The following is a 27,366-nucleotide window of genomic DNA, read 5'->3' as shown; positions in this document are numbered from 1 at the left end:
CAAAGCAGGTATCTACCATGGACAGCTTCTTCTTTCCATGGAAGCATCAAAGGCTGGCCTTGAAAAGGTATCCACCCAAATACTCCTCTCTCAAAGCATCCTTTTATTTTTATGTCAACACGTCTTCTCCTGAGCAGAACCTATCAGTTCAACAAATGTGAGACGTGAACAAAGTCCCACTAAAAAAAATATTGCCTAACCCGATGAGGACAGAACTGTCACACAGTACAGAAGGAAAGTTAGCTGCCTGTGGACCATCTATAAAGGCTCTTCTTCAGGAACTCCTGCTGCAGAAAAAATGCCAGAGTCACATGCAGGGCACAAAAGGTCCACTTTTATGGGAATTGTCAGTCATAAAAAGGACTGCTCAATCAAAAAGTTGTATCTTAGGAAAGATACCCTAGCACTTACACTTAGAACTGGCTTTGGAAGTTGCCTGCTTTCCTGGATTTTCCTCTCTATTAAAGTTTTTTTATTCTGTTCTTTCCAGTTACGTGTGAGAATTTATAAAATATGCCTCCTTCAATCAACTTCGGCTAATCTTTATCACTGAATTCAATAACCTCAGAATAAGCTCATCCTCTCTTCTCCCTTTTTACCCTAATTAAGATGCTCTTAAGCATCTCCCTTCTCTTCTTCCTTTGGGTGATACCTAATTAGCTCTTGTAATTAAAACTGTACCCGAAGGGCTGGGCTTTGCACAGATGTCGGCATTGTTCCAGGTGACACCATGGGGTTACTGCCAGGCTCAGGTTGCTCCTCAGCACTGGGTGGGACACCTGAGGGGCCTTATATAAGATCCTAGCAAGGAGGTCTTCTGAGATTTTTTGATCTGGGCCTTGGGGGACTTTTCTGGATGTCTGGCCTGTGGTATTTTTAAACTGGCTATCCAGATAAGTTGACTTCCAATATTCCCTTCTGTAGTACTCAACAGTGAGTCCAAAGTTTCCCCAAGTGAATGTGTAGAGCCTGCCCTGGAAGATTTTCCATCGTTCAGCCCTATCTGGAAATTTTCCCCTGTTCATTGATCTTAGGGCCAGAAAAAAAACAACCAACCCACCCACAAATGGGTTAGTTCAAATTTTCTCTCTCCTTGTTTGAATGTCTTGCTTCAAGTCCACACACTGTAGCAGGGCTGGAGAGCATTTCTTACGGTCACACCTCCAGCAAACGCGATGCTCCCCTTGTGCTATTACCCTCACAGCTGGCTGGGCCATGAGCTGCCCGAGCAGGGATGCTTTGTTCTCTGAGACCAAGGGCTGACTAAGGCCATAGTTCTTCTGTGACCTAAGAAAGACAAATAAAAGGCTGGGCCCAAGGCTGGCTCAATAGACATTCCAGATGATGGGGAAATCTTTCCTGGGAGATGAATTAATTTCCAACAGCCCTCAGCTTCCTCATTCACACCACCTGAAATCAGTCCAAGCAAGATGCCGTGGAAATTGTTACTCCAAACAGGCAAAATTTGCAGGCCTGTTCTCCAACAAGGTTGAGCAGAAGAGGGGAGAATTGCACCACAGATATCATACATAGGAAATTTGCACTGTTTCAGGGTACCTTTTTTTCCCTTTTACCTGTAATTCAAGGTCCTTTTTATCATGGACCTTTATCATTAAAGTCATAGAAACTATGACTTACTGTCATAGAAACATCTGAAGGAATCTGATTTTCACACATTCTAACACCAAGTCACAGGGTGGAGGCTTGGCCATGGGTGATGCAGCTCAGCCAAGAAACCTGGGCAATAGGAAAGGATGGGGCTGTAGCTCTCTGAACTACTGTTCCCAGGAAGCCATGGCAACCCACGAAGAAGTGCTATGGTTTCTGCGTATGCAGCAAGCACAGTGCTAGCTATTATGTTAATGTTTCTTTTTTTATTCCCTTCTCACAGCTGTGCCATGAGATTCACTGAGTTAACCACACTAGAATAATCTATGGTGTGGTCTTCATGCAAAGACCATCAAATGGATGATGACTTTTTAACTGTACTTAAAAAAAAAGAATTAAAAACAAACGCAAAACTCAGATCTAAAATTTAGTGGGTGCAGAAGAGGGTGTGTGGTTGCTCTGGCCCTGTGATGCTGACATCCACAGTCACAGCTGCTGAGAGGATTTGAGGCAAAGGACTAAACCATGGGAAAACATTAACAGGATCCCTTGGCACAAGGATTCAAGCTGGTCTCAGCATCCACAGCCCCAAGCACAACAGATTGGGTATTATTTCACATCTATGTTCCCATAGACATCTAGAAAGGAATGAGTTAAGGAATGTTTAAGTCAGCTAGATAGATTCACTTTGAACTGAAGTTTGCTCAGGACTGTTCACAAGACTACGTAGCCCCCCATTCTCACCCAGCTTTGCTGTCCCACTCACTTTCACAGTGCTTTTGGCCATGTGGGTTTCTTTCACTTCATCCACCACCACCCAGCCATCAAATAAGGAAGAAAAATTGTATTGACTTTTGTCATTATTTATTACAAATTAAATTTTGCAAATTACTGTCTAAAAAAATCAATAGATTTAAATAAATATACAGATTTCAGGATGCTACATATGGCATGTGTGCAATAAGTCACTTAAAGATGAGACATTTTACACACAAGGAGATATACATAGGTCTTTACAGCAGTAGTTTTATTTTAAATTACTAGGCTCACATTAAACCATGTGCAAAGTTTCCTCTGGAACAAACCCTTTCAGGATTTTTTTTAGAATGACTCAAACCTTCAGAAGGTCAAATATAAAAAAGTTTCTCTGCAGCTTTGGGGACCAAATGATTAGTTTGCTGTTTCATTTACAATACAATCAATTGGTCTCATTTCCCCCCCCCCAGGGCATAAAGCAAAATCAAGGAAGTATCTTGTATGTCCAATGAGACTACACTTGCAACAGCCACAGATTTTGGTCCACTACCAACTTCAAGCAGCCTTTTTAAATGCTCATGTGTAATACTGGATTGGGCAGCAAGGGGGACCCAACAGTGGTTCCAGGAGAGCAATTATTTATCTGCACGAACCAGATGACAGTTGCAGCCACAATTTATAATAGAAGTTAATCTGCCCAGGCAAACAAAAGTGCATTTGTGATACAGCTCCAGAGCCTTGAGATTGTGTTTGCCTACAAGATTGGTTTCTAGGTCCTGGGCTCAGCGTTTTTTCCAAATTATTCATTCCCTCCTCTGGGCCAGCAGCACTGTGCTGCTCCAGGCCTGGGGAAGCAGTCATGATTCTGGCATGAGTTTAAATCCAAGCCTTTCTTCTAAAGCTGTGCAGACAGTGCTGTGCTCTCTTCTCGGCTATCCTTTTCTCCACATCAGTCCCACCTGGCTGCCTCTTGCCTAATGCATTCTCTATTCAGGTTACACTTCTCATAGTGACGTGCTATCCATATACTGATCATTTATTATGTAAAGTCCGACTCAGAGACCTGATCTAAGCAAAGAAGCAAGCAAGCCTTTGCGTGCTATTTTCCCACCACCCATCTTCTCTGCCCCTAGCCTCTCCTTTCAGGCAGAGCTGAAAGAAAGCTGGGACACTAGGTTAAGAGCTAGAAGTACTTTACCCCACTAAGGGTATGTCCAAGGAGATGAGACAGATTCACAGCACTGAACTCATCCAGACTAGCAGTTCAGCTCTGCCTCGGACCCAGTGGGGCTCCCTCCCCTAGGCTACATGGGGCTGCATGCACAGGGTTCCTGCAGAATTACAGCTCCACTTCAGCCTCCCCATCCCTGCTGCTGCTGTGCCTGATGGCAGGGGTCATGCTTGGATTTGATGCAAGCTCTGGTGTAAGCAAACTATCCTCCACCTAAACAAGAGCCACTTAAGGATGGCCCTTCAGTGAATTTCTCAGCCAAAGTATGCCACTGACTACTCAGCTGGCTTTCAGGCTTCTAGATGATATATATTCTTTTAATAAAAAATTGGGAGCTGTTTTACCATGGGAATCTCATTCATATGCACATCGCACTGTCTGACAGGAGAAAAAAGTGCAAAGGTGGGCTGAGGCGGGTCACGCTGGAGGCAGTTTATCCCCGCCAAACCACCTCTGAATGGGGCCAAGCTGGAACCGTGCTCAAACATGGCTCAAAGGCAGAGCAGACCACGCCAGTGATACGGGCTCAGTGCTGCCAGGTCCAGAACTGCACAGAGCCGTCTGGTTTGTAAGTGATTCAACTGCCCAGTGCGGGCTGACTCTCTGCCTAGGACTCCAGTGCAGAGTTAAGCTAGTACTCTACCAGCAAGACCCTTGCCTGATCCAAAAAGGCACAATTCAGCTCCACGACACATCTATGACTGTATAGAGAGACAGTTTTCCCTTTACAACAGTCTCTGGAGTGCATGCAGTACCGGTTCACACAACAGGAGCACGGAGATTTCCACTTCTTCCCCCTTCCACTCATGGCCTTTCCTTCAGCTCTAACTACCGACAGCGGAGTTAGTGGCACCCACAGGACTCCAAATTCTTCTGGTGAACTTGGTATGCACCTGTTTCTTATCTCTTCTTCTTCCAGATGTTTTTCTTCCAAGGCAAAACTGTTGGCTGTGCGCTCCTCTGAGAACGGTGCTGATGCTTGCTGAACCGCAGACTGGAGACGGCAAGATCCCTGTAAACAGAAGAGACACTACGTTCATTCTCCAGTCCATTTTCCTACTACTCAGCAACAACCCGTATTATGATATTTATCTACTCCTCGCCAAGTTTTTTTTGAGGCAGAAGACGGGGGAAGGAAGAGGGGAGTTTCTTGCCGCAGCTGTATTAAGCCACAGCGGAGATCCATCTAGCCCAATATCCCCTTTCCACCAGCGGCCAGTGGCAGAGGCTTCAAGGAGTCCTGCAGCAGGGCATGACCCAAGTGATGCTTCCCCAGATCTGCCTTTCAGAAATTGTTCCCATTGCATCCGATTTCACTGCCACCAATGGACCAATCCTCCTTCAGTTTGCCAACTCCCTTTAACTCATTTACACTCCTGGAGTCGACGGTTTCTTCCAGCAGTGAGTTCCACAACTCACTGATGTGATGTGAGAAAAGCTGTTTCCTCTGGTCCAAAGCTGCTGCCCAAGCAATCGTTTTCCTACATGATGCTGTCCCTCCCCCCTGTCTTGTACATCACCCATTTGCCTGTCCCGTATCAGAGGAGCTTCCCACTCCAATCAAGAATTACAGTTTATGTAATATTCCTCTAGTTTTGGAAGGACACAAGCAACCCTGGTTCCCTCAACTGTTAGCCGTCAATTCTACAGAGAGCAGAAATAGTCCAGTCTACTCATTTAAAGGGAGACGAGGGGGAAGTCAGGTCAAATCCAAGTGGCAACAGCAGTCTGGGGTCACAACGGCAGATTTTAAAGTGCTTATGAGGGAAGTTCAGAGCAGGTTTAAGCGGCATGCTCACCTGAGAGCTCTCAGCAGGCCGTGATGGGAAGGCCTCACACCACTGCTCTGTGGAGACTTCATTGATGCTCCAGAGCTCACGGGGAGCTTCAGACTCTGGAGGTACCTAATGAGCAAGAGAAGATGCATGAAGCAGTCATATCCAGCCATGCTATGGTGAGTACCGGGGGGAGTGTTGCTCCAACGTCACCAGTGACAGATGAAGACAGCTGAATGCATGTTTTTGAAGGGTTAATTGCAGCTATTTGAGAGCTATTTATAGCTCACTTTTACTGCTATCCTCTTCTATCCTCGCTTTATCCACAGTCATATTTAATCATTAGGGATTTTAACTATTGCCTTGATATGAAATTAATGACAGATCTCTACAGTGACTTTGCTCCCCATCTCCTCACAGTGTAAGCACTCCCATACCGCTGGCTGAAGCGAGACAACTGAGAGCCCACATGCACTTTATAAGAGCCGGGTACAGAAGGTATTAGACTTCTGAGTCCCAGCTCTCAGCAGTCCTACTCTCCTGCAGCCTTTCCCACCTGAGCCGTGCAGGAGACACTGGTGTCCCAAAGCTTCACACCCTCCGCTTGTCCCTCTCCGTGCTGCCAGCTCCCCCCCTCCCACCAGCACACCCAGCACTTCCTCAGCCTCCTAGCAGCAGGAGGGATGGAGGTAACATTGCTTCATATCAGCTAGTAAAGACACTATTGTACAACAAAAATACCCTAGTGACACTTTGCCAGGGCCTCTTGGGAGGGAAAGCCACTAGACAAGTTCCAGCTCTTTGCGAAGAGCTGTGCAGCCATCCCCAGGGAAGCTGTAGAGTTACTCCAGCTCCTAAGCTTTGTCTGTCTGCTTGCACCCTCGCCGAGCAGCCCCCAGGGACATCCCCAGGACCCCCTTGACTTACCCAGGCTTCACCTGGCAGAAGGTGGCACAGATGTTGTCCCTCGAGTGCGAGCACTCGCACCTGCTGAGCGATCTCTTGCGCCGCCTTGGCGGGCTTCCCAAGCCATAGGGAGCGGTGTGTCTTAAAAACAAAAGAAATCAGCTATGCAACTAACTTTTTATTAGCCAACAGGTTTATAACACAGTCCTGGGAGGCAGCCAAGCCAGTGCCAGGATAATAAAAGCCTCATCTATGGACATAAGGTGAAAAGGTCACTGATATGTCTAAGCCTTTAAACTCCAGCTCCTCTCCCACCTACTGTTTTCCCCACCCTACCCCTCCCAGGGAGATTGCCGTGCCAATATGTGCTGGATTGCAAGTGGAATTTTCTCTCCTTGCAGCAGCCCAGGTGCCCGTGCAAGGGTCGCCACATGGGCTGGGCAAGCTGGCAGTTCACCTGGGTGGCAAAGCGCACGGAGGAGTGTGGCTGCCCCGGTCCACCAGCCCCACCAGCAGCAAGCAGCCAGCTTCTCAAGCACAGAGATGTCAGGGCTTTCCCTCACCCCATGGGTTTTAACACACAGGACATAGGACAAATCAAGATGTCTTGGGGCCATAACAGGTTCTTCTGATCACAGCACGCTTTCAGAGCTGTTAGCACATTCCCGCTCCATCTTTGATCGCAATCTACTCTCCCAGAGGGTTTAGGATTGGCAGTGACTGCAACTATTCTCTGAGCAAGCAGTGAGTTGTAATTGCATGTTAGCAAGCATGATTATAACCACACCTGAGTACATGTGTTTTGCTACAGTGTGATGGCCATTGGTCTGAAACCGCTCAGAAAGCTGCTTTAGCGTTCTTGAGGGCAGGACTTGGCAGCCACGGGACTTTAGTGCCAGCCCACCACTGTCTCATTACCAATACTGGCAGCCAGCAGTCAGGGTTACAGTTTGCAAGTGGGTAAAGTAACTTTCCGACTTGCAGCTATAACATCTTGGCGTTGCTTTCGGCTTGCAGAGGTACAAATCTCAGAAAAAGATGAACCCATGAGGAGGCAGCGCCCTGTGCTTTCACCCCCCTCCCCTGTGGCTTATCCTGAAACTCCAGAGCGGAAACACAGCTTGTCCCTTTCTAGATGTTGGAAAGGACTGGACTTGCAATGCTCTCCGGAGCAGGTGCTACAAGAGCCTCACAGCACCGGGACCCTTTCTCACTTTCCTCTAACCTAACCCCATCCTCGATCAGAACGTACAGTCGTTTACTCATCAGCAGAGCCACCCCCTCAGAAAGCTACCTTCATGCTTACCCAGGTGTGTTGACCCAGATGATATCCAGGTGACAGAAGTAAATGCATTCCTTATCCAGCCAGCTGTTGCAGGAACATCGCTTGGTCCTCAGGTGCGCAGCGCTGGCTGCGGCCAAGTGGGACTCCAGTGGAGGGTGGCCCATACCTGCAGCAGAAGGAGGAAGGGATGAGTTGCAGGCTCGGAGCAGAGCGCTGGAGTGCCCGTCGGTATGTCACCTCTGCAATTACACCTCCGGTAAGGATTACGGCGATTTCAATATGCAGGCAGTTTTACAGGAGGTGCAGCCCTGCCGATGAGGCTGCGGGCTCATAAAGGACTTGCATAACCCTGGAAGCTGCAGAGGCTACCCCCCAGTGCAAGGGCACGGCGAAGCCACCGTGCAATGCCCCCCACCCCGCAGCCAGCCTCCGGGCAGACCCCGGGCACTCTCCGGCACGCCACGCAGCCCCGCTCCCCCAGCCGAGGGGGCGCAGACGGGTCCCCCCGCCAGAGCAGGCACCCCCGGAGCCCCGAGCCCCCCTCCAGCCCGGGGCTCACCATCTTCCAGGAGGGCGCAGAGGGCGAGCGCCAGCAGCACGGCGCCGGCGGGGTGGCTGGGCATGGCCGCGGGTCTCGCAGGCGTGGGGCTGGGACGGCTGGAGAGAGTTGGAGGCTTTTTGGGGTTTTATCTTCCTTTCCTTTCCTCCCCCCCCCCCCGCCCCCGCCGCCGCTCCCGGCTCTCCCGCTGCTTCTCCGTGCGGTGCTTTAGCCGGAGCCGCCGCGGTGCGTCTGGAGCCGGCGGGCGCCTGGCAGGTGCTTTATAGCCCCGCCGCCGCCGCGTCACGGCCCCGCTCCGCCCCGCCGCGTGGAGCGGCCGCGAGGGAAACAAGCGGGGCGCGGGCACGCGTGGGGGGCGGTGGCGCCCTGCGGGGCGGCCCCCCGCGGGCAGGGCCTCCGCGCCGCCCTACCGCCCGCTCTCGGCCCCGCCGCTCCGCGGGCTGCGCGAAACACGCGTGGGCCCCCTACCCCCCCCCGCGCTGCGAGGGGCAGGGAAGCGCGGGGCGGGGGTGGGAAGTTGTCGGGAGGTGACGGAGAGCGGACGCAGCGTGGGGCGTTCGTGAGGGGGGCGACCGGGGCGGGGGGCACCGTGTGCCCGCTGCTCCGCGGCGCGGGGGTTTGTACCCCGCGAGTGGGAGCCGCTCCTGCCCCCGCGGCGTGGCCGGGGTTGGGGGTCGGAGCCCGCCGGCAGCAGGTGAAGGCAGGAGGTAGTTTGCAGCCGCCGCCGGCAGATGGAGCGGGAGGGGTGCGGGCAGCGCGTGCCGCCGTGGGAGCCCGCTGGCCGCCTGCCCCACGCGTGGGGGTGGACCCCGGCCCCAGGCGCTTCCCCGCAGAGGGTCCCCCAGGCTGCCCGCAGCCCCGCGCTGCTCCTCCGGGCACGGCAAAAACAGGGCAACGGGAACTGCGCGGTTTAGCAGGCTAACTCGGTCTGCACAGGAAAGCTGATTTAACCCGGGTAAACTAGGTAGAATTCAAGGCAAGTTAAGTTTCAAGTGAGACTGTTACTCAGTTAAAGAAAATACAACTACTAAACGAAAGTCCCTGCTTTCTCTCTCCCTCTTTTTTTCATTAAATCAATTTAAAGTCTTTTGCTAGGTTGAGCAATTAAAATTTCTTGCAATAAAACTGTCCGACCGCTGCCTGATTTTGCTTCAACATTAATGATGGCATACTCGACACTATCTGCACATTTTTAGGATACAAAGAATGTAAAATATGGAAGTCACCTCCTGGCGTCCATGAGGAGACAGGCAAAGCAGCTTCATCTTGCCCGCCATGTGTGTCATGCAGAAGTAGGAAACTGTCCTCCAGAGAAGCGTTGAGTACTGACCCCAACCGGGATGGATAACAGCTTCCAGGCACCCCGTATCCCCTGGGGCCACCACTCCAGCTCAGAGAGGCAGCTCCTGGCTTCACAAATCTTGGGTAAATCTTGGGAGTGGAGCATGCCTAGGAGCGCGAGCAGGTTAGAAAAGCCAACAAAGAACTACTGCACTTGACTTTCTCAAGATGTTTTTAAAGGCTTCTTACGAAAGGGAGTGTATTTTTATTTGTTTACAATGAACAGTTTAGGGGTTTATTGTACTGTTGTCATGAACAGATGCAAGATGATGGTAATTACAGTGAATCAGCGTGAGGTCTCACACAAAGTGTAGTACGTGCATGGGGAATGGGAAGAGAAACAAGAAAAAGTGCAGTGAGCCAGAGTGTGGAAAACTGCTTTCATCTGAGCAATAGCTTCTGCTCACAGCATCTCATGGAAGTAAAACGGGTTATGATTGCATTCCTGCAAACAATGACAAGAAGCTTTAACATTCACTCAGACCAAGCAGCAGTGTGAATCCCTCTCCGTATTCATGCAAAATGCATGCGGAAGATGCGTGCAGGGGAAACCCCAAAGTGGGATCAAAAAGATATGCTCAGGGGAAATTATTGCTCTATTCACCAAACAACTCTGACTATGATGGCACATGAGAGGACAGATACTGTCAAGAGCTCCATTTACTGAGCGGGGACGAAGTGAGGGGGCACGGGAGGCCAGAGCAGATGAAAAATTTACATCTGGGAATGGAGCTAAGATTGCAGGGTAGAGGACGTGTTAGGCAGAGAAAATCAGGAATAGTGAAAATTTTATTTTAAAATAGTAAGAAAACAAAGATATAACTGATAAAATAAAGCTTCAGTGTGAGAGGCAAACAAGTAGAGGGAAGTTTTAACCTCTGTACCAATGCAACAATCATCCTAAAGAAAATAGGGAAATACAATAGCAGCATTACCTGTTACAGCCCATATTCCAGATGTGCCAAGTTTCAGAGTTATGTCAGAGCTCGGATACTATGTGACATTCCAGATGCCAGTTCAATGATATAATAAATCTCCCTTGGCTCCAGTTTCTGTGATCCTCATCCTGGTCACTGCAGGGTGAAAGAAGATATCCTCGACGTGGGGAATGTAACGCAGCAGCAGTTACCCACACAGAGGAAAGGCTGGGGAATAAATGGTATCATTTTGCTTAAAGAAGGGTCTCTTTCTCAGAAAAGGTGCTACCAGTCGTTTGCATGAAATATGAGACAGAGCCACAGTAATATGGCTTTCCAGGATTCACTTACTGAAAGGGTCAGCAGAGAACTTTGTCACATGAAGACCTCTCATGTCTCCAGGAAGGAAGAGTCTCAAGTTAACCTGAGGTTTTGGAGATCTGGGTTCAAGCTATTTCCTTTACCAGACTCCTTTTGTGGCCATAGCTTTGTCACTTAGCTTACATTTCCAAGAAGTGCCTGAAGCTACATGTAACTGTCTGTAAAGATCTCTTACTGTATTGCCAGAAGAAGACAAGAGCCCAGATATCTGCTAGGTATCTGTCTTTAATGCCAGGTGCAAAAACATCTTTACAAACCAGACCTTTCACCCAAGATTTCTCACTTGTTTTCATCATTTCTCATAAATCCCAAGAGATTTATACTGTTGCAGAAAATGGAGCAAGTGTTACACCCTCTTGTTCATATATGCCTACTGAATGGAGTTTGAAGGGGTTTTTTTCGCCAGGAAATACCCTACTGTGTTGAGCAGGCACAAACCTGACCAGCACATGTATGGATGTTTGGCACCAGTGTTTCAAAGATCTTAAAGGATGTGGGGCTATGGACGAAAGTCTCCGTTTGTTGCAGGGGTGTAGGAACCCTGCGGAGAAGAGGTGGGGTTAGGATTGCATTGACCAAGACTGCTTTGAACTGACCCTGCTCTGAGAGCTTTGTCCAGAGCTACAGAATTTCTGTGTGAAAAAAAACAATGACTTTTTAAAAAGTAATTTGCCTTTAGGCTTGTGAAGAAGAACGTCCAGACATACGGCGAAACAGCTGTCTCAGCATCAACCACCCCCACAGAGTATTATTCTGGTACCTAACTATGGTGGTTTCAAGAGTAGCTACTCATTTTAGGCTGAATGTTCAATCCCCCTTCGTACTATGGGCTGGGGGGTTCAGCTCGGACTGGGAGCGGTGGTTCTCCTTGACCTCCTAGACACAGAGAAGCTGCACTGCTCCTGAAACTGTCCCTGTTCCCCTGATAAAGAGCAGAGGCCACTGCTTCCCAGGGCCGACACTCCTGGCATTATCACCACACTAAAATCACTAAGAAAAACAACAGGCTGGAGCAGAGGGACGGGTCCATGCTACACAAACACGGCTTCCAAAGAAGGAACAAAGGGGTACACAGGGTCCTAAATGCCAAAGATGGGCTTTGCCTCCTGCAGTTATTTTTTCCCTTTTGTTTCTGACTGTAGGAATACATTGTTCACTTCATTGTGAAGAGTTCCAGGCAGACATGACGAAAGGGACAAAACAGCTCAAGAAAAGAGACGTCCCGTGCAGCATTCATGAAATGTGCTGTTTGGAAACAAGGAACGAGCAAACAGGAAAGCGCTTTAACCATTGAGAAGACGGGATCCCAGCATGTTCTTGGCACCGGCAGGAACAATGGGGTGATGTCACGAGCCAGAATTCCCCACAGTGGATGGAAGCCCAGCAAATAATCATAATTCTTGTCCTGGGACATTAGCAAAATTTTTCCACAGTTGGTCATACCCCACTGAGTCCCTGTTAGGAAGTATAGGAAAGAGGCATTGTCAAGTGAAGCTTCCTTTGGGACATTCGTCGGCCCCCCTCCTTACCCCCGGATCAATGCATCAGTTGTTATAAATCACTGCTTTCTGCTGACTACGAGGAATTTCAGTGGTGGTGCCGGGAGGCTGAGCACAGGGCTGCCTGATGAATATATTTCACACAGTGAAGAAGGGTGCACACGAGGGTCTGGATACTTGTAAGGGCAAAGGGGCAGAAGTCTCATTAGCTATCCAGAGCTTTGAGCCTACACAGCATCAGTATGGAGCATTGTCCTTACCGTTTCAAAGGTGCTGAGAATGGCAAGGAGCTCAGGAGACAGAGTCTTGCACTAACAGTGCTGTTTGGAGAATTTCAACCAAGTTTAAGGCTCCTAAATGACATGAGCAACATGAGGGCATCCTCCAGATCCCAGACTCTCTTTCTTACTTTGGCTTAAAGTCAGCTCCGTGGAGAGTGACCTGAAGTTCACTTGCAGCATCCAGGCATTTTCTGAAGCAGTTCTTGAATTCTTCTTTAGCTCCGTTCTTTTGACAGGGACTAGTTCCATGGGAGGACTGGGATAGCCAGGCAATCCTCACAGGTTGTGACGGCTTTCACTCATTATTGGGCTATTACTGAAAATCCAGACTGCTCTCGTCTCTCCAAGATTTGCTCTGCAAGACCCCAGTCAGCTTCTCTGCAGAGCACACCAACTCTGGGCTGTCACTTTCCTTTTTTTGCATGAAAGTTGGTGTTAGTACGATGGGGAGGTGGGAATGCTTGGCTGAGTTGGACATGGGATTACTCTTTCAATAGCAAAAAGGACTTCAATGAGTCTAAGCCAGTCATGAAATGGCAGCCCTAAAGAAAAGCAGCATTAAGATCTGAATGTTTGCATGGTTTACTGATAACAGATTTGTCCCTGTTCTATGTTTGTCTGTGGTTTGCATTATCAATGCCTGAATATACCATGAGGGCTTGTTTACCCTGCTCCCAGTTTCCAGATCTTTGTGTGTTTTCCCCATCCTAGGAGTTTCCAGAGAAACCCTGTGTCCCTCACAGACGTGGGGAGAGGTAGCCTGGCCCCAGGCATTGGGACTGCCGTCGGAAACTGCTAGAGCTGCCCTCCTGCCCCCATCTCCCCGTATCACAGACACGAGGCTTCTCTGTTGCGAAGGCAAAAATCCCACCAGGAAAGTGATGGGAGAAGCTGGGGTCAGACAAGAAGGTGAAGACCATGCCCTGCAACCCCAGGGCTTGCTGTCTCCATCCTTTCCAGTGAGGTGGGAAGGGGGCAGGCAGCAGCAGCTGGGCTGGCCTTTGCATGGACCACCTCCTACACCCAGGAGAGCCAGCCTGATTGTAGCATCACCCAGAAAGTGTCTGTCCCCATGGCAGTACTGACCCCTTGGTAGGATGCTGCCCTTTGCCTACTTTGCACGTGCCTTGGGCCAGCCTGTTAAAATAAGGCTGTTATTTGCCTGGCATCCTTGCCAGCAAACTGCAGGAACGAATAATCTCAGACCTATACTGCATGCAGAGGAGACAAAGCTGTAAGCTTTGCTCTGCAGGGCACGGCAGCACTTTCCTGTTTGAGAGTTTAAATTTACAGTGGCCATGAGTGGCTATGAGACAGCAAAGCGGGAGGGCAGGCATCGAATAAAATCATGCTCCCCTTTCTTCAGTGCTTCTCCGCTTTAACTAGAGGTCTCAAAAGTCATTTGAACAGGGCAAGTTTGATATCACTGGGGTTATGGCAATGATGGACTGTCTCGGGATGTCTGTCAGGCAGAAGGAGGCCCCTGCAACACTGCAATTCGGGAAGCTGCTAATGAAAACTTAAGGGCAGTGAAAGAGAGGTGCAATTCTCAGGTGATTTCAAAGGGGGGAAAATTAGTTGAATGTCTCAGAGACCTTTGAAATGTACTGAGCTGTCTGTCTGTAGTTTAAGATGGTTACCACTCTGTTACACAAGTGTAATTAATTTTGTAGCAAAGTCACTAGTCCTTTAGTAAAATAAAAGATGGGGGGAGGCAAGATTTGCCTCTAGGACACCAGTTCGAATTAAATCCAGGAAGGGACTAGCTAAACTGGGGATATTGTGAATATATGGATGTGTGATCAGCTTTGGAAGGGACATTCAAATTCATGCATCAGGGCTCTCCTATTATATTAGACCTCGATGACACCTACAGCAGGAGCAGACCATATCTTATCCCTTATGGCAAGACTTGTCCACCTTCCTCTTCAGCATCTTCTGCTGGCTACTGCCACAGACCACAGACCTGATCTAGTCTGGGTTTACAGCTGTTATTTTAAAGTCATAGTAAATGTGCTCCTGATGACACCCTTCCATACTGCTGTGGGAGCTCTTGCAGAGAGAGGCACCGGTAAAAACTTGCAACTCTCCCACACCAAGAAATTTGCTGAATTTTTTCAGCACAAGCTATTCCTTCTTTCAAAAATGTAGGGACTCCAAAGGCTGTGAACTCATCCTATTTCTTCCTCACTACCTGGGAAGCAAAAGCATGTTCACCTTTTTTCTGTGGATGGAAAAGTTGCGCCAAAGGGAAACATTTGCAGGTAAGAAAGTTTTTTTATAGAGTTAAACTGAATGACAATTACAAATCTGTCCTGTGTGCCTGTCTGATTACATACTTTCTGTGCCCAAAGGGCAAGAAAAGAAAAGCACGGTGTGTGTTTAGACAGCCCCATGGAGACATTCCTTGTACGTTGAGTGTTCATTGGAACACTTTAATATGGATGTCTGCGTTTACTCCACCCTGATGGTTGAACTCCTTCAGATTTCCAGAATGATGAGTGACCTGGAATTTATAATTACAATAGGTGTAATGCAATTAATCACCACCTTAGGGCTGTCTTCTATCGCTAACTGCTTTATGATACCAATCCTTTGCAGCAAGTGCATGAGAACAGCTTGTGTAACATAACTATTTCCAGCTGAGACAAGTTCAGTGGGGTTCCTACCACCCGGACAGGCGCGAATACCCCTTTCTTCAACAGCTGCTTTCTGCAAATGCCGAGGTGTTCCAGGTTGCAGACACAGCAATATTCAGTATCCAGTTCAGATACCAATAGATGACATGCTTGAAGTCTCCTTTAAGCAATTAGTTTTTATTTGGCCACCAGCTTGTATCTATTCCAGATCTCTCTTTCTAGGTCATTCTTTTGGGGGAGATATTTGGGGTATTTGGGGTAAGTAAGCTGCAAAGATCAGTCAGAGACAGAAATTCATACAGAGAATAAGGCAGAAGTTAAATATAGTTTGAAGAAAACCAAGAAAAACAAAGAAAATGCAAGTGTATGCCCTTTAAACCTCAGCACTTGTACATGTGGTTAATTATTAATTATTGATATGGTTTATTGATGTATTGATGTATTGATTTGTGCCATCTAGAGGACAGAACCCATTGTTCTGAACAATGTACAAATCCATGACAGTACCTGATGAGTTTACAAAGGTTTTCCAAGTGCTGATGCAGGAACACTGAAGAATTTGAACACTGAGCATATCTCACTTTTCCCCAAAAATTATGGGTAGAGTAAGAAATGAATTCCAGAGCTTTTAAATCGGACGGTTTGTTACATTCGGTGAAATTATTTCAGCTCTCAGTCTTGCAGTTCGTTGCAAAATGATTGAATTGATTTCATTTTCTTTACTCAGGGGCTCAAAATTGTAGCGGAAAAAAATTTCTCCTGTCAAAATGCAACATTTTAACCAGACTTGCAACTTTTAAAAAGATCTTGTTTTTAAAAGAAATCAGAAATACTTGATTTGAAAAAAAAAAAAACCAGAAACATTTCCAGCAAACTAAGAAAGTCATAATTTCCATCCAGCTCTATTTGCAATTTTGGTAGGAGATGAGAGACTCCAGTCTGCAGAAGTAGATCATTTAGGGAAGGAAACAACAAAAGTTTTACAAGAAAGTTTAATTAAAGTAGGAGTAATTAGGTGCTGAGGAATCACAACACAAACTTGGCAAGGGATCAGTCTGTGCTAGCAGTGTCTTTTTGCTGTATGTCTCTGCCCTTGGACAGATGTAACCATAATTTCAGTTACTGGTTAACCAGCTCGCCATGAAACTTCATTCTTACAGGCTGGTTTATGCTATAACTATTGGTATCTGACTGCAAGTCCAGAGGGATCAGAGCTGAGGGTAGCAACCAGATTTTCTGCTTCACTAGGAATTCTGCAATTTTATATTCCAACATAAAATGACGTAAAACTATTAGGAATTTCATATTTAAAAAAATAATCCCATAAGCAGTATTATCTCAGGTTGCAGAAAAGTATTATTCTGAGCAAACAGTTGCAATTGTTTGTTCAAAAATAATTTTAGTGTATTAAAGCAAAGGTTTCACTTTGGAAAGTAAATTTAAACAGAATAGCAAAATAATCCTTTCCAATACCGTAAACATGAGACACTGCAAATCCAACACAATGCTTAATTTTTTTAACTTTCCTGCTAATTTGTTGGTTTCAGTACATTCAGTGTATTTGTAAAGGATGTTTAACAATACTGGCTGTGTTTGTATTTCACCCAAAGTAGTTGCATTTCTAATACTCATTTTGTCTCAATTTCCCAATTCTTCAATGGTGGAGAAGAGAAGAAAGGAGGAAATCTTGTCCTTTTTCTTGCCACTGGTTGTTTTGTCTATCTATTCTACAAACTCCTTGGCTGTCTGTGACGGGTCTGAGCTCTCCGGCCCCAGCTCAGAGACCACGTCTCCAACGGGAGCTGCTGAGCAGGGAGCACAGCGTGGCCATTGAGTGGTTTTGCTCTGAAGGCCACGCGTTAGTTATGTCTGACATCTCTTGGATGCCACACGCCATCTCCTGTGTTACTGGAGATAATAGAACATCTAGGAGAAAACAAGGCAGAGGAGGTGAGAAGACTTGGCTCCCCCAGAGCTGTTACTATTTATACCTCAGGGATTCCTCAAAATAGCCTCCACTGTGTTTGCGGGGTGGTTTTCTCTGGCATGAATCATGCGGAGACGTGCGTTCCTCCTGCTCAGCATTGCCCACAGGTCGTGGGGTCTCACCAGCTGATGGAGGAGCTCAGCCCTGTGGGGAGGCTGGGGAAAAGAGTGTTTCATTGTCCCATGTGGAAGGACACCCAAAAACCTTCTTAGCCACTTCCAGGCAAAATCCTCTCTTCGACCACTGAGGCTACATCATGCTGTCAGTTGGGAGTAAGTCCAAACCTGCCACCCACCTTGATTCATCTGCTGTCCACTTATGGCCTGGCTGATACCATGTGCTGAAGCTCCTCTGATAGGGAAAGCTCAGCCCCAAACATAGACACCAGTCCTCATCAGTGCAGTCTGCAGTGATAAGCCAAGAGGTGGCTGAGTGGGTTAGTCCCAGCCCATCAAGGTGGCCCAAGGGTGTTTTTTGCATCTGATCAGGATGGACATTTTGAACCCAAATGCAGCTTATAGTGCTGGATGCAGGGAAAAGCCTGCTTAAATCCCATCTTCACCTCCAAATAGAGATGTAGCCTGAGGAGGTGTCAGGAAATTCAGTGGTCCTTGGTGTGGTCACTGCCTCATTTTTTTAAGGCTCTTACTAAGGAAAGGTCTGGATACTTTTACTGACAACCAAATAACAAGACAGCAAACTGGCCTGAGCCATATCTCCGCCCAGCCCTTCCATAATCCCCAGTAACCTCTGCTGAGCTCTCCTCCACTTGGCTGTGGCTGCACTCCTCCATGCTCCCTCTGAAGCTGTCCACCACACCAGGGACTCGGCAAGTCCCATCCTTCCACCACTGCTTTCCCTTCCCCTCTGAGAAGCATCTCTGCCTCCTGCATGAGGCTGCGAGTCAATCCCTCTCACCATTTTCTCCAGTGGGCTTGGATTTAGCTTGGCTCGGCCGTAAGTCAGACGTGCTTCTCACTGCCCTCCCACAGACTCAAATTTCCACACCCCTTCATTTCCCTCTCTGCAATAATCCTCATCTCTCTGCCACAGAAGTTGTTAAGCTTGCTAAATTGATGACTATAAAGTACTGCAAATCCACTACATCGGGAAACTGAGTTCTGTCCCATTTTTCTGCTGCAAGCTTCCTCCAGGGCCCTGGGAAATGCCAAAATATGGATTTTAAAATTTTAGGCATTGTCCTGCCAGCATGGCAAGACAAAGATGCTTTAGAAACATGAATTTTCAGAGGTGCTTTTGTCTCAGATGGTAAATCCACAAGGTGCTGCCATGCATAAGGGGGAGTCGGGACTCAGAGAAGACCCAGTCTGAGCAGAGAGCTGCCTAAATTGGTGGCAAATACAAAGATGGGAGTTAGGCAGCCAGGAGGAGTATTAACTGTGAACGTTCCCCAGAAGTTCAATACGAGAACTGGTCAGGTCTTTCCCATGATAAATAAGGTCCTCGAAGAAAAGGGTCTCTCCATCCCTTCTCACTCTATCCAGTAGCCACTTACTTCCAAGCTTCTACTTTAGCCAGTGTTTAATTAGTTGTACAAAATATAGGGAAAGATATGAAAATCCCATCCCAGATAACCTCACTGTCTCCTACCAAGACAACCCTGGGTTTAATAGCCACAGCATAAAGCAGGTAAAGTTATTCACACTTGGCCTCTCCCACAGCCCAGAAAAGTGCTGTAACCACTGGGCTTTGAGTCTACTAGTACACACACATGTCTGAGGGCTCGCCTCTGCTGTCTTTTGTGTGGGTTTGGCAAGCTCTGCACATGCCTAATGGATCAGGTCTTGCCAAAAAAACAGAAAGTGGGAACGCCTAGTTTAAGAGTCTCTCCAGGGCTTGTGCACAAGCAGCTCACCATGTCCAAAGAGCTAAATCCAGAGGGGATTAAGTGCTCAAGCCTAGCATGTAGGCATCTTTGAGAAACCTAAAACCTGAGCTGCCACCTAACACTGTAGGTGCTTTGCGTTCCTAGGTGCTGACGTTCCTCCAAAGGAGTGCACACAAAACTGTCTACACCCCAGGCCTTTTGACACTCATATTTCTGCTGCTGCATGGCAAACATCCTACACGAGGTACGTGCACATCCCCATGGCATAAACATTCTCCACCACACTCAGACTATTCTCCTCTTTCCTGAAACAACAGAGTTGTCCCCATCATTTTACGACATTTTGGAAAGGAATTCAGCAGTACATTGAAGGACACATAACAGAGCAGGGACAAACATTGATAACTGGCAAAGTGGCAAACAGAGTGGGTGTTTGATAGCTCCCCAAATACAGACTTCCACCTTCTGCTTAATGATAGGAAAAGTGTAGACAGGATATCCCTGCAGGGTGTCTCTTCAGGAGAGTTGTTGGCAAAATGTGTGTTTCTCTATACACGGTGAGCAAAGGTGCTTTGAGCCAGAAGGATTTTTTATTGTGTAAGAGAACAAAACAAGAAAGAACAAAAGTAGTTTTCATGAAAGAAGTGTGTGAGTGTGTGTGTGCATGTGCTCCCTCTGTCATATCTATGATGAAGTGAACATAAATTGGCTGCCTGTGTCTCTAAATTGAAATCTAACGTTGCTGTAGACATTAACAGTCATAACACATACAGAGCTCCATACATGATAGCACTCATTTGCTTCCAAATCCCTTAAGAAATTCTTTAGCTGAAAGAGCAGAAGGCTAGTGTTTGCAGGTGTAATGCAAGGTTGGTTGGTTGTGGAGGACAAACTTGTCCCCACAGGGTTAGAGACAGTGAGGAGAAGTCAGTTTTGTAAGGGAATGCATGAGAAAACACAAGCAGATGCTTAGGATGAAGTTGGTGTTTGTAGAAGGCTATGCATGATTGGACTGCAAATTGAAGGTAATTGGGTGTTACCACTCCTTAGAGTCGATTTCTGGAGGAAAGATGGGCACATCTTCCCCTTTGCAGTCCCACCAGAGGGTGAGAGTGTTGAAATTAAAAGCCAAGGTCTTCCACTGGAATGGCGTGTGCAGGACACCTTGTTCCTGGGGTCAGCTAGAGCTTTATTGTCTGTGAAAGGAAGGGGAAAAATTGGGTACAGAGAAGAGTGATGTGTGTTATTACTAATTGCTCTTCAGAATCCAAGACTTTTTCAAGAGCCTATGTGAAAGAGGGCCCAAGAGTCTGGACAAGATGACTCTATCCAAAAGACTATCCACAGACTAAATGACTGAAGAGTTTGGCTGACATTGGTTTGAGCGTCCAGAGGTGGGGAGCTAGAGGGACTTGCCTTTAGAGGGGGTCTGTCATTGCACTCCAAACTCATGTTCTTCTAACGCACTGGACACCCAAGAATCAAAACATTTGAAGTTGTCTGTTGCCTTTGAAGGTCTGTCCATTGTGCAAAGTTAGTTTCAGAAAAGTCTTTCCAAACTCAGCTTTGATCTGACTTGGTATGAAAAGCACAGAAGGTCAACTTTTCCTTTCACTGATAGCCCTGCAACTTCCAGCACAGCTCCGAGTACTCTCACCATACTCTCAGCAGGACCTAATGCTGTTGCCTATGCATAGCAAGAGGGAAAGGAGTCCATCAGGAACAGCTTTTGAACCTACTGTTAACATTTGCCCTGATAAGTTATGAGCCGAGAGGGGCTGTTAAATGCTTTGGAGGCTCAGTCATCCTCTGCCCTGCTTTTGCAGTTGTTCAAATCACCATGTTTTTAGGCTCAAACCTTTGTAATTCAGTGCCAGCAAGACAGGCTGCTTTGCACAGCTAATTGCACGCAGCAGCAGATGCCTCATTGTGCTATGGTTGTCTGGACATGATATAGCAAAGCCTTGGTCTAGCTATGTCAGAGGGATGAGCAGAAATACTAGGAGGATGATCTGCCCTAGGTTAATGGCATAATGAGAGGTGTGAAAATTATGAGTTGTGGCAGCCCTGGGAGGCATCTTATTTATCTACGTGGTGACAGATGCCACCTAAAGAAGGGGTATATATGCTACAGACAGATGATGTAACACAAATCTTAGTTAACATTAGGCACTTTTAACAATAACTATTCAGATGACGGTTCATAGAGAGCACACATTCCTGCAGGCGGAGAAGCTGCAACCAGGAGCGTACCCCACCCAGCTCTGCAAAGCAACCCTAAGGCACAAGGGCTTGCCTGAGAAGGGCATGTTGCACCCAGCCCTTCGTTGTTTCACGGTGCTTTGTGTCCTGGGCTGTTCCAAAGGTGATTGCAACCACAAGCCGCAGGCACAGTGTCACTGTTGGAGGTACTTCCTCCATGGCCCTGTCACAGCAAGAGTAAACTACATACATGGCGAAGAAGGCAAGATGTTCTAGGGGAGCATAAAGGTGTTACCCCTGCCAAATCAGGGGTTGAGAATGACTCTGTTCCTGAGATCATTTGTCATGACTTCTGCAGCCATGGAGATGTTACTCTGTTATATCCTGTGTCACCATGGGTTTAGACCACTGCCTTCTGGATTTAGTCATCAGCATCAGATGTAACTAGGAGCACTTCAGCTTCTCTAACATGCTACCCTGTGCAAGCAGAACAAGAGCTCAGGCTGAGGTACAGCACTGTTTTGTGGGATACTGGCTCACCTCAGAAATGCATCAGCACCAGCTGTAAGAGTATGATTGCAAATCTTATGAAAAACTTCCTTAAAATCTCGGGCTCTGGATTCATGTGGTGCTATGAGAATCTCAGCTTACATGGTTTGAAAGGAGGATTCTTAGTCTGTGTAGCTCTAAGGTAAAACTGGAAAACATAAATCCTAACTCAGAAAAAACTAATTATGTAGAGGAGCTTCCTCCATTATTTTAGAGAAGGCGCTGGGAATGCAGCCTGGAGATAATGACCTGACTTTCTTCTGGATGAACACCTGTGGCTGCTGCAGTGATGCTACCTAGGAATCACCACTGCAGAAACCTCACTCTATAGATGATGAAGCAGTTCATGACCTGTTAGACGTGAATATCTCCCCAGCTTGCAGCCCCACTGCCATGCTGCTGTAATACGTGCTGCCTGTCTTAATCTTGGCTAGAATCAGGCAGTCATGCAGCAGATCTTGAGCAGCCAGCTGCACAGTAGCACCGTTCCAATATGATGCTTTGCAGCACGTAGGGGTGAAAAGGGACGTGTGATGATTTCACGGCGCCACGTTCCTCAACTGTCAAGAAGCAAATACCTCCATGTGGTCAATCCAAAAAAACTGGATTTTAATCCACTGAGATGCCAGCTTAGTTTGGCCTTGACATAAGTGCTGAGAGAGGATAAAAGCTTCTGGGAGGACAGGCCAGATGGGAGGATTATCTCCACTGTTTTGGGAAAGGCTCTGACTTTACAAACATTCACTCACAGAAGTGAACAAAAACATCTTTTGCGGTAAGTGCTGCCTGCACTGAGCCTTCTCCCTAGCTCGCTGATATGCAAATTTCACCACACGCAGCTGGGCTGGAGCTTTGCGGTTGGCAACCTTTCTGTACCAATTTTGGTAACAGCTTTCTACGTGACTCGGGTATGACTAAGCAGAAAGGAATTAGTGGGGACTCTTTGTTCTTGAAGTTCAGCCGAAATATGAACGTGCTGGCCTGACAAAAGCCGGCTCTTTGCATAAAGAAAATAAAGAGGTCTGGAAGGTTAATGAGTGACATAATCAGCTCTCTGGGAAATGCGCATAGGCAAGGAATGAAAACAATGTGCAACTGAGATAATTGATTACCCACAGTGTTGCACTCACCTGTGGCAGCATGGATTCCCCAGCATGCTGACTAAACATGGCTCATGGGGGCCCAGTGGTGAGGCAAAGCCTGCAAAGGGCTTATCTGGGATCCTCAGCACCTCTGTCGTGCTTGGAGGAGGAGAAAGGCTGGCTCTGAAGGTGGACTTTTGCAAACAGGCTGTTGAGGTGCAAAGTCTGTGGTAGGCGAGGTGTGCAGGAGGAGTGGGGAACACTGTACCCTTTTCCCACCCTAGTTTTAACACAGGTTGTATTCTGCTGTTAGGGATGGAAGAGATGTGAATTCCCCTTCTGGTCACCAAGTGCTTAAGTGAGTCTTTGAAGCTCTGAGTTACTTCCCAAAGCTGGAAAATAGCTCTTCGCAAAGTCCTGTCCAAAGGCAGCCCTTGTTCTATATTTGAAATAAATGGTGTCTGCCTAATTTCAGGGCAGAGCTGTGCCTTTGCGAAGAGGAATTTCCCTGTAGCCTTCCCGCATCCCTGTGGTCAGTGAGCAGCAAGAGTTGAGACACACTCTTCACTTCCCCAATGGTTGTCTCCAAGCAGTCTTCAACCCCTCAGCTCCATGGCAGGAGCCAAGCACCCACATGTTTGAGGTTACAACACTCAGTGGTCACAGCGCCTCAATACCATTATTGACCTGCCTATCCCAGAGCCTGGAATACCCCTGTGGGGTGGCAAGGAGGTAGAAGAAAGATGACCTGGCACCACTGTGTGCTGTGGGATGTTGGGTTATAGCATGGAGCTGTCAAGCAAGGCATGAAAATGAACTGGCAGCTGACTTTGGTTCAACAAATTATATCTGTGTCATCTGTCTGATGTAATGCTGCTTTTGATGGCCACATGAATGATTGATACATGAGCAAAGCTTCTACGTACCTGCTGAGTGAGACTGTGAGCTCCAGTGCATCACTCCCGAGAGGTCGGCTGAGCACAGGAGAATAGGCTGTGCTGGGCTCTGACCTCCCTGGCCAGGTCCTTACGACGATGGACGAAACACTCTGCTTGCTTCAGTCAGGCAGCCACGTTGCACATGGAGCCTCCCATCCCAGGCCGTGGAGACTGTCAAAGACCAAGAGGTCTGCGGAAATTATTTTAGCCTAAATACTTCAAACAGGAAGTGAATGCACGGTCAGGAGCAATACCCGCTCAAAGGCCAGGACGATCTCAACGGCTTGCAGAAGACACGGGCCTGTGACTGCATGAAGGACTCGCCTCCACTGCCATGCATGCGATGGGCAGCCCACAAGGACGTGAAGAGTCACGTCCCTACAGCAATGAGTGCCCGGGAGGCTGGAAGGCAGGACACTATTGTTATCACCCTGACTTAAAGGTTTTGTTTGCTGTTCTCACAAAGAATGAGTAACAGATCAGGCTTGTTTCCTAAAAGGGTATTAATCACTTATGGCTGTTGCCCCAGAGTCTGTTCTCTGCAGTCCCTGTAAAATGAGCTTCCAGGTCTGGGAATGTACATATCTGGGTTTTATTCACAGTTATCTCTACTGACATCAGTAAAGATTGTCCAGGAAATCAGAGCACTGAGTTTCACCTCTCTGGTCTGCCACAGCGCCGCTGGAGAGTGGCTCGGCTCCCCACCTTCAAAGAGGGGATCGTAGCACTGCCCTTTCCCACAGGACACAAGGGATAATGGTGAGGATGTCAAATGGAAATGTAACCAAAACAGGGATGGCCATTGGCCTGCATGTCCTTATGGGGTTTGTATCTGTTGTCTACACTGAGCTTTGATAACTAATTGTTGTGACCAGTCTCAGTGTCAACAGGGACATTAGGATGCTCACCTCTCAGCTTGTGCCCCTGGAAGCCATTTGTGAACCCACTTCCATTCACACAGCCTGGAATAGCCAAAACCACTCCCCTCCCAGTGCATGCTCTCATACATGGGTGCCAATGAACATTTCTACCTCTGGTAGTGGCTTCAGCTCCTTAGTAGATGGCTCATTTTTTTTTTTAAAATGTGCAAGAGTCTTACTCTGAGTCCTGGGAGATGAGGATCTGGAGCACAAAAGCAATACAACCAGCAATAAACTTTCCATGATCATGCACAGCAAAAGTTTAGTGGAGGGGGGGAAGGGAACAGTGATCTCCATTCCCATTTATTGATGTTGGAGGGGACCATTTTAATCATCACTGTCCAGCTTTAGCCTCGCACAGAGTGGCAAATCTCAACCTGATTCTTATTCTTATTCAGCACCTTTTCCCTATTTTGAATGTGGATAATGCCATGTGCAGAAAACACCTTTGCTGTTTGCTTTTGCTGTGCCTGTTCTACCTTGGTAAGCAGGTTTCCAGGCTCGGAATTCCTGTGCCCTCCTATGCTCTCAGTCCAGCAGCAATCACCATTATTAATGCATCAAAATGTGAAGGTCAGTTAGGTTGGGCATTATCCCCTTTAGCATGAGATCAGACCACTACATCTGCTGAGTCCCTGTGTAGGACTCTATGTGCCTCTGAAAGGCTTTCCTCTGACCTGTCTCCACCCTCTGAAGATGTCTCCTGCACACCACTGAAGCAACGGCTGACTAGCTTGGACATAGGCATCTGATTTTCAAAAATACATGCTCAGGCGGATTAATCCCATACTCGATAACTCTCCAGGCTAGGGAGGAGAGAATTTCTGGGCTTGTGCTCCTGCCATGGCACAAGCAGGCTCTCTGGACATGTCAGATTTCCTCCTTCCAACAATCATCCCAAGATGAAAGCCATTTTCCTGCAGGTATTCCTGTCTCACATGTGCACCATGTGGGGGCTTCCCTGGCTGCTGGAATGCAAACCATGGGGTATGAATCAGCCGTGCTGTCTTGAGACACCGCTTCTCTTCAGCTCATTGAATTAGAGTAGGGAGGAATTCTTTGGAGGCTGATAAGTGGGACCCACTTGAGTCCAAGCCTCATTAACACCTGGGGTCATGAGAAACTCAGAACAGCAGCTATAGCTGAAGGAATCTCAGGCAGATAAACATCAGTCCCCAGGGGATGCCCAAAGGAGGCAGAAGCCCACTGGGAGTCTCATAACTGCATGTCCAATGTTTTCTTTGCTCCTATTTGCAGCCTGCTGTTGGGACAGTCTTTGTGCCCTGGAATGTGGTCACACTTTGTTCATCAAGCAAGCCGCCTTGCCAAGATACTGATGGGCACACTGCTCTCCTCAATCCGGTCAGTCAGGTGTGGAAGCGTGAGAGACCAGGCAGGAGGGAAAAAGTGCATGCTGCAACTATAAATTCAAATCATCTGTCACGATCTGGGAAATGTATTGGCAAAGGGTCAGGGAAAACAACATTCAACCCAGTGGCCTCTCCCATGGCTCCTTGGAGTGGCTCCAGCCTCACACCTTTGTTAGGCTCTGGACAGATTTCAGTTTTGTCTCTGTCAACACTTCCTTCTCTCCAGCATTGCCCTCATCGCCTCAATCGATCACCGTCGGCGTCTCCTCTCACCTGTACATGGTCTGGCACCGTAACCATTCCCTAAATCAGCACCTCAGAGAAGTTATGGCCATGTCTGTAAACAAGGTACAGGGCTTTCAGAGGGAGCACAATTCATCCCTGGAACAGCGTTGCAGGGAAGGGTTGACTTGCCATCACTTGGCACCCACAAATGAAGCCAGAGTGGATCCTTTGGGGTGATACGGAGCCATGGACCACTAGTGAAAACAGTAGGGCAGACGAGTCTTCAACCTCCTACACACACAGCACACTGCACCCATGCCCTCAACTCCAGCTAGCCTGGGCAGCTGCCTTTCAGGAGGTTAAACCATGATTTGTCTTGTGGTTGGACTGCATCATCTTGCCTTGTCTTTCCATGTAGGAGTTGGAAAACAAGCTCTGCTTGGAGTAGATTAACCATCACAGACTCAAGGAGATCTTAATGACATCTGCCATATGCCCAGCCTAGCAAGCACAGCTCTCCCTCACAGATGGTATTGATGCAGAAAATGAAAGCCACACCACAGACGCTAACAAGATTTAACATCGGGGGAGAACATAGCTGACCTGTCTGGAGTACTCCTGCAACCTTTCTGCAGTATCTGTGTGTCTCAGGGGTAGTGGTGGATCTATCTTCACATACCTATGAAGGAGGGCGGGCCCAACACCTTCATGTCATAGTTGAGGAGCAAAGGTGTGACAAGTAATGGTCCAGATACACACAAATAGGCACCAAACTCCTATTAAAGCATTTACTTCCCCACTGAAGTCAACAGGTAGTTCAGGATAGAAACAAGGGCACGCTGTGTCCTGCAGCTTCCCTGTGTCCAAGTAGTGATGGGATCCTTACAGGAGATGTCTGCCTTTCCATTGATGATCCAGTGGGGAAAGTTAGGTGCCTTTTTCCTCTGAGGATCCAGTCAGAGAGTGTTTGGGGTAACAGCCCTGTATCAAGAGCACTTCCCCAGGAAGGGGCCTTGTCTCCCTCAGCAGGTCATGCTTTCCCAGTGGAGGAGGATTTCTCCATTTG

General features: G+C 47.7%; 1 protein-coding gene across 1 annotated transcript; it reads right to left on the bottom strand.

Moving 5' to 3' along the window:
• Positions 1-2,470: 2,470 nt before the first annotated feature.
• On the bottom strand, positions 2,471-8,236 carry EDN2 (endothelin 2). Its single transcript, XM_076357453.1, has 5 exons — positions 8,121-8,236; positions 7,583-7,727; positions 6,298-6,417; positions 5,395-5,499; positions 2,471-4,607 (listed from the first exon to the last, which is right to left on the bottom strand). Exons 1-5 carry the CDS (start codon positions 8,182-8,184, stop codon positions 4,496-4,498), a joined length of 546 nt encoding a protein of 181 aa, XP_076213568.1. The 5' UTR covers positions 8,185-8,236; the 3' UTR covers positions 2,471-4,495.
• Between the last annotated feature and the right edge of the window lie 19,130 nt (positions 8,237-27,366).

Source organism: Aptenodytes patagonicus, chromosome 21, assembly GCF_965638725.1.
Source record: "Aptenodytes patagonicus chromosome 21, bAptPat1.pri.cur, whole genome shotgun sequence".
In the NCBI taxonomy this organism is placed as follows: Eukaryota; Metazoa; Chordata; class Aves; order Sphenisciformes; family Spheniscidae; genus Aptenodytes; species Aptenodytes patagonicus.
Note: the sequence above shows the minus strand (reverse complement) of the source record. Positions and strands in the feature narration are given on the sequence as shown.

Bases quoted from the DNA above. Each gene is read 5' to 3' on its own strand.
- EDN2 (XM_076357453.1), bottom strand. From the start codon at position 8,184: ATGCCCAGCCACCCCGCCGGCGCCGTGCTGCTGGCGCTCGCCCTCTGC. The intron at 7,728-8,120 runs GTGAGCCCCGGG...CTTCTGCTGCAG, and splicing joins CTGCGCCCTCCTGGAAGATG to GTATGGGCCACCCTCCACTG. The intron at 4,608-5,394 runs GTGAGCATGCCG...TTCTGTTTACAG, and splicing joins GGCCTGCTGAGAGCTCTCAG to GGATCTTGCCGTCTCCAGTC.